This window comes from Helobdella robusta (genome assembly GCF_000326865.2).
Source record: "Helobdella robusta unplaced genomic scaffold HELROscaffold_85, whole genome shotgun sequence".
In the NCBI taxonomy this organism is placed as follows: domain Eukaryota; kingdom Metazoa; phylum Annelida; class Clitellata; order Rhynchobdellida; family Glossiphoniidae; genus Helobdella; species Helobdella robusta.
This window is the reverse complement of record NW_008705490.1, coordinates 476,038-483,287: the sequence shown is the minus strand read 5'-3', so window position 1 is coordinate 483,287 and position 7,250 is coordinate 476,038. Positions and strand designations below refer to the sequence as shown.

The 7,250-nt window shown below is 28.7% G+C and overlaps 1 protein-coding gene across 1 annotated transcript; it reads left to right on the top strand.

Annotated features, from left to right (window-relative positions):
• Positions 1–1,339: 1,339 nt before the first annotated feature.
• HELRODRAFT_182391 (hypothetical protein) lies at positions 1,340–2,578 on the top strand (the record flags this gene model as incomplete). The annotated part of the gene is made up of 1 exon (XM_009032656.1): positions 1,340–2,578. The coding sequence occupies one exon, from the start codon at positions 1,340–1,342 to the stop codon at positions 2,576–2,578; it is 1,239 nt and encodes a 412-aa protein (XP_009030904.1).
• Positions 2,579–7,250: the final 4,672 nt, after the last annotated feature.

The window sequence follows — 7,250 nt, the reverse complement described above, 5'->3', positions numbered from 1 at the left end:
CGCCGGAAAGCCGCCAATTGGCAAAAAGAGAAACCGCAAAGAAACCGTAAAACGAACCCCAGCCAGGCGTGCAATCTTTGACACTGAATGAACGAACGTAGCATGACATCACAACCATTCTGATCTTCCACGATGAACTCCTCCGGAAGCTTCAACCTGAATGAATGAACCTGAAAGAACCTAAATGAATGGACAAATCTTATTTAATTAATTTAAATGAAAATAGAGAAACGCAAAGAAGCCGACCGGTCGGCAAAGAAAAGAACCTCAAAGAAAGGTATCTATATAGGATTTATGCTCTATATAACTCTATATAACTCTATATAACTCTATATAACTCTATATAACTCTATATAACTCTATATAACTCTATATAACTCTATATAACTCTATATAACTCTATATAACTCTATATAACTCTATATAACTCTATATAACTCTATATAACTCTATATAACTCTATATAACTCTATATAACTCTATATAACTCTATATAACCATACATACCACCACATTCAATCAATAAAAATCCCACTAAAACCAGGAACCACCGCGTACCTGTTATATGTATGATGTGAAACAAATAAAAAAAAACAAAGCAAAAAACACACCACCAAGTAGAGTAAAAGAATAGAAGTCCCTAACCTACCTATGTAACTAAATTACCTTATGCCCCAGCCTACCTATATAATAAATTAATTTTTATCTCACCTACCTATGCTTCATTAACTTAACTTATGACTCATGAAGAAAGAGAAAAAGGAGTTTAACAGAACATAAAATACTACCACACAAACAAACATGATGTATGTATGTATGAGCAACCGCTAAAGAACCCACCTAAAATATAAAAAAAAACAAACCACAGGCATGCAAACTCTATATAACTCTAAAATAATAAAATAAATAAAAATAAAAAAATAAAATAAAATAAAATAAATGAGATCAGGCAGACTGCTTCATGCGAGGCAGAATGCCTGATCTGATTTTCACGTTTTCTCAGCTCCTATTTATACTCGTTTCAACTATACACTTTCACCATTTCAATCATTCACATCAGTAAAAAACTTATTTAATGTATGTACTACAGTATTATACAGTCTTAACCACAATGCCAACAATACTAAATTGACGTCATCGAACGAACGCCTTCGAACGAACGCCTTCGAAATTTTCTGATTGGCTGGTTGAATCTGCTATATTGCTTTTTATATAAAACATATAATCTTATTAATTATTTGTATACATGGATTCTGGTTACTTTATATATATATATATATATATATATATATATATATATATATATATATATATTGATATATATAGATATATTGATATAATGGCGTCCAAACCTGTTGTCATTAATGAGTTGTTGTATTTTCTAACTAATAATATTGGTTTGTTAGACAATGAAGCATTTGTTTTCAACGTTTCTAAGTTTTATTCTCAAGAAGAAATTGATGGCAGTTTAAAATATTTGAAAAACGAGTTTGAACAGTTTAAAAACGAAATTGTTGATAAATTGAACTTACACGGAACAAACAAGATAGACAAACTGTTGGACTGTATTTCTGTTCTAAAGTGTTTTATATCTAATAATTTGTTGGAAAAATTAGCGGTTTTTGTAAGTAAGGATTTGAATAGGGTTCCAAGATTGGAAAATGTAATTAAAGTTAATTTTGAAAGTTTACGGTGCGAAATTAGCGAATTAATTGTGAAACAACAAGCGTACATATCCAATACACTTGAAATTTTCAAGGAACAATTATCACAGGTGACTGCATTTGATAAACAAATGCATCAGGTAAACGAGAAATTAAATTTAGTGGCGTCGAATTTTAATAAAACAGTTGCTGCCGTAGAAAATACTTCCAATGTTGATTCCATGTTATTTCCACCTTTAAACAACAATATTTCAACTACTGCACGTTTTGTTAACAAAAATAATAAATTGAATAATGATACAACAAGAACTCCAACAAATAATATAAAACCAACGTGGGGTGATAGAGTCGCTATGGATATACCTAGTGATGATAACCAAAGTGACGATAATTTTACTTTAGTCCAACGGAATAAAAATAAAAACAAACCTAGAACATTACCTCTTGTTGTGGCTAAATCAGCGGCTACACTGTCGGTTCAACGTAAACAAAAAATTGATCAGACGAAAAAAGTCATTGGTAGAAAAAACGACTGTTCATCGACCATAAGACCAATGAAAATGGAACCGCGTAAAAAGCTGGTCTACGTCGGCAAGTTGGATCAATGCACTTCTGAAGACGTCATCAATCATCTAAAGTCGATCAACGTTAACGCGATATCTGCTATACCCCTGACTAAATCCATTTTCAACAAAAAAAGTTCAACTAATAATGATAATAATAATAATTCTCAAACTAGTGACTCAAAAACGAGCGCAGCTTTCAGAATTTTGTTTCTTGAAAGTGATCTAGACAAGGTGCTGAACGAGGACAACTGGCCTAACGGTGTCGTCCTTCACGAATGGTGCTTTTTCAACAATCATGTTCAACAATCGGTTTCTAACGCTGTTGCACCATCATCTATTAATGGCTAACTCAGTTTTAACTTCGTTAGACCCGGATGTCAACATTTTCAACAACATCTTCGACGAATCTCTTCTTAAACTACCAGAGGAAGTTAATTCGTTTATTAGTATCCCTAATCCTTTTACAATAATGCACATAAATAGCAGAAGTCTTTTTAATAAGATGTCTGAACTCGCAACTCTCATAAATGTTTGCAATAATTGTTTTTCATTAATATGCGTTACTGAAACCTGGTTGAATGATACAAATGTTAATTTAATTAACTTGCCTGAATTTAATTTTGTGTCAAAAAATCGTGTTTCTTCTTTAGGAGGTGGTGTTGGTATATTTATATCTAGTGTTTTAAAATATATTGTTCGTGATGACCTTTTATTTCCTTCTACATCTTTTGAATTGTTAATTGTTGAACTACTTAATATTGATTCTTATAATTATTTAATTTACGTAATCTATCGCCCTCCGAACACTGATCTAACTTGTTTTATTAATGACTTATCATGTTTACTTTTAAAAATTCCTAAATCATGTAAATGTGTCTATATTTTAGGGGATTTTAATATCAATTTAATTAGTAAGGAAAACAATAATATTAATAATGAATTTGTATATTTGATGAACTCTTTTGGTTTTTATTCATTGATCACCGTTCCAACTCGTGTTACTACTACCACTTCTTCTTTGATTGATAACGTATTTACTAACAATTTAACTATTCATAAATCTGGTGTCATCTGTTCTTCTTTATCAGACCACTTCCCTATTTTTACCTCATTTACAATTGCTAAACCTTTATTGTCATCTAATTCTTTTTCACAATCCTTAAATTTTTGCTCTAATAATATTTGTAAATTAAATTTATTTTTTAAAAATTTCGACTGGTGCCCTTTGTTTAATTGTTGTAATATTGATGAAGCTTTTTCTTTCTTTACCAGCGTTTTTAAAAATGCTGTTACACAATGTTGTTATTCTATAAGACCTTCATTTAAAAGGAAAAAACAACCATGGATAACCAGTGGTTTAATTAAATCCTCAAAAACGAAAAATATTCTGTATAAAAAGTTCTTAAAATCAAAGACCACCACCGATCGTTTGATTTATATTAAATATAAAAATTTGTTTTGTAAGTTATGTAAGGTTTCTGAAAATTTGTACTATTATTATTTGTTTAATAGGGTAAAAAAAAGTGGTAAGAAAACATGGTCTATTTTAAAATCATGTATGGGTTTAAAAAATAAACCGTCATATTTTGTTCTTAATATTAATAACAAACTGGTTACGGATGATTTGAGTTTGTGTGATTGTTTTAATAATAAATTTTCTTCAAATGTTACTTCTGTATGTAATAACGATAGTACTTTATTTAGAAATTATAAACAGTATTGTAATGTTAATATGGCTAATTCATTTGTTCTATTTGATTGTTCTGTATTTGATATTCTCGATACAGTAAATAATTTTAATAATTCTAACTCTTGTAATGAAGATTTAATTTCAAACTTTCTTTTAAATCTACTATAACAAATATTATTTCACCTCTCTGTTATTTAATTAATTTGTCATTTAAGAGTGGATATTTTCCTAAATGTCTGAAGATCTCAAAAGTTATGCCTTTGTTTAAATCTGGTGACCCTCACAATGTTAATAACTATAGACCCATCTCTATCATTTCTAGTCTGTCTAAACTCATTGAAAAAATTGTTTTTCTCCAACTAACTAATTTTCTGAATTCTAATAATTTACTAATCTTTAATCAATATGGATTTCGTGCTAAGCATTCTACTGAATTTGCAATAGCCGATGTAGTTAACTTCGTTTCTAATGCCTTAGAGTCTAAAAAGTTTTCAGTTGGTGTCTTTCTTGACTTTTCAAAAGCCTTTGATTCACTAGACCATACTATTTTATTACATAAATTATCTATGTACGGTGTTAGAGGTGTTGCTTACAATTGGTTTGTTTCATACTTGAGTGAAAGGTATCAATATGTTCAGATTAATAACTCCAAATCTTCTCTTACACCGATCACTACTGGTGTGCCTCAAGGCTCTATCCTTGGACCTTTACTTTTTAATATTTTTATTAATGATTTTGTTAATTGTTCAACAATTTTAAAATTCATCCTTTTTGCTGATGATTCAACTTTATTGTTATCTAATTCAAATGTTAATCAATTGGTTTCAATTTTCAATGATGAGTTGATAAACGTGTACAATTGGGTGCAAGCCAATAATTTAAGGATAAATATAGCTAAAACTAATTTTATTTTATTTGGTCCAAAAATTCGCACTAACATTGTTAATATTCAAATTATGTTAAATAATAGTTGCATTAATAGAGTTGAGTCTACAAAATTTTTAGGCATTATTATTTCTAGTAATTTGTCATGGTCTGGTCATATTGAATTTATTTCACAAAAAATAACAAAAAATTTAGGTATAATATATCGTCTAAGATCTAAGTTTCCAAAACATGTACTTATAACATTGTATAATTCAATTGTTTTACCATTTTTTACTTATTGTATTTCTATTTGGGGCTTTACAACAATATCTAATTTACAAATTTTAAATCTCTGTCAAAATTTTTTTATTCGTATTTTGTATGGTTTAACAAAATCTCATCATGTCAGTCATTTATTTATTTCATCTAAAATTTTAAAAGTTTTTCAATTACATATTCTTTATACTTTAACGTTTTTTTATAAACTGTACAAACTCAATTATTGTCCTTCATTACGCAATCAACTAAATCACTTGATGGATGATCGTTCTAGAATTTTAAGACATACCAGAGACTTTTATTTTCCAAAACCTCGCACAAACTTTTTTATTAACTCAGTTTTTCATGTTTCATGTCGACTCTGGGATTTATTACCGAGTAACGTAAAAAATTCAAACACGCTTAGTCTATTTAAGAATTCAATTTATCAACTGATTTTGGCTGATCACTTTCATTCTGTTATAAATAGTTGAACATTTATTTTTTCTAATTTATATTTATTTATTATCATAATGTTTTTGTTATTCTGAATTTGCATTTTTTTTCTGCTAGAAGTTGGCAATAACGCTATGTTTATCTCTTATCATAATATAATCTTTATTTTTCAGTTATTATCAACACATTTTTTTTTTTTAAATTTGTCGAATTTTTGGTTTAAATGTTTTCTTTTTGGTGGCCCAACAAGTGAAAACTTCGGGTCTCCTAGTAATGTATTTTTTGCTTTTACTGAATAAAAGTTTGTTTGAATTGAAATTGAAAAATATATATATATATATATTCATTATAATTGCAACAGTAATCAATGCTACATATGTACGCCGCAGTTCAAAATTTTCGGGGAGAATTCAAAATAGTTTGAGATCACACCTTGCTTAACATCCGATTCCAAGCCTAGCCAAGCTAAGCTGAGCCATTATGTATAGATTTATAAGCGCTTTTATAATAAAATTATGCTCGCTTTATATATATAGTATATAAATTCCTTATAAACGAAACAGTCGTAATCAGTGCTACATATGTGCGCAAATTTTTCTGTGAGAATTCCAAATAGTTTAAGACCACACCTTGCTTAACATCCAATTCCAAGCCGAGTCGAGCCAAGCTGAGCCAATATGCATAGATTTATAAGCGCTTTAATATTAAAATTTTGCTCGCTTTATATAGACTATTTAGTATATAAATTCATTATAAACGCAACAGTAATCAGTGCTACATATGTGCGCACGCAGTTCAAATTTTTTTGCAAGAATTCCAAATAGTTTGAGACCACACCTTGCTTAACATCCAATTCCAAGCCAGCCGAGCCAAGCTGAGCTAATATGCATAGATTTATAAGCGCTTTTATATTAAAATTTTGCTCGCTTTGTATATATAGAGTATATAAATTCATTATAAACGCAACAGTAATCAGTGCTACATATGTGCGCATGCAGTTCAAATTTATAATTTATTATAAATTTTATTTGATGTTTTTAATTAGTCAGATCACAATCATCATCATCATCGATATCGCAATGAAATCAAATTGAGAATTTTTTATATTAAAAAAAATATCTTTATTTATTTTATGATACTATTTTGTTCAATAAGATACTGTTTGATACATATAACTAGAATAAATATAACGGCCTTCGCTCACTTTCAACGGTTGAACAAGGAGCTTACTTCTGGAGGGGAGATGGAGGGTGAGGTTCGAGTCAAAAGTTACGATAGTATATTTACTAATTACGGAATATTTCTTTTATTTAAAATGTTAAAATTTTATTTTTTTAAATTGTTATTCAATATGGTAATTAATTACTTTTATTTGGTATAAATTTAAACAAATAAAATCGACATTACCGAAAATAATTAAAAGTTGCAAAAATTGAGATTCTTTGCATATCCCTGCTTCAACCTATAAGAAAGTGTTATTTAATGGTAAATAGGCCTCCCCTTGATTTATATATAGTTATGTAGAGTTATTGAATATATATAGTCATAGAGTGTTATATACGGTTATATAGATTTATAAATAGTTATGTAGAGTTATTGATTATATATAGTTTTAAAGTGTTATTAACGGTTATATAGATTATATATAGTTATGTAGAGTTATTTGGGTTACCAAAATTTGAGCATATCAGTCATTTGTTTATATCATCTAGAATTTTAAAAGTTTACCAGTTACACATTCTTTTCACG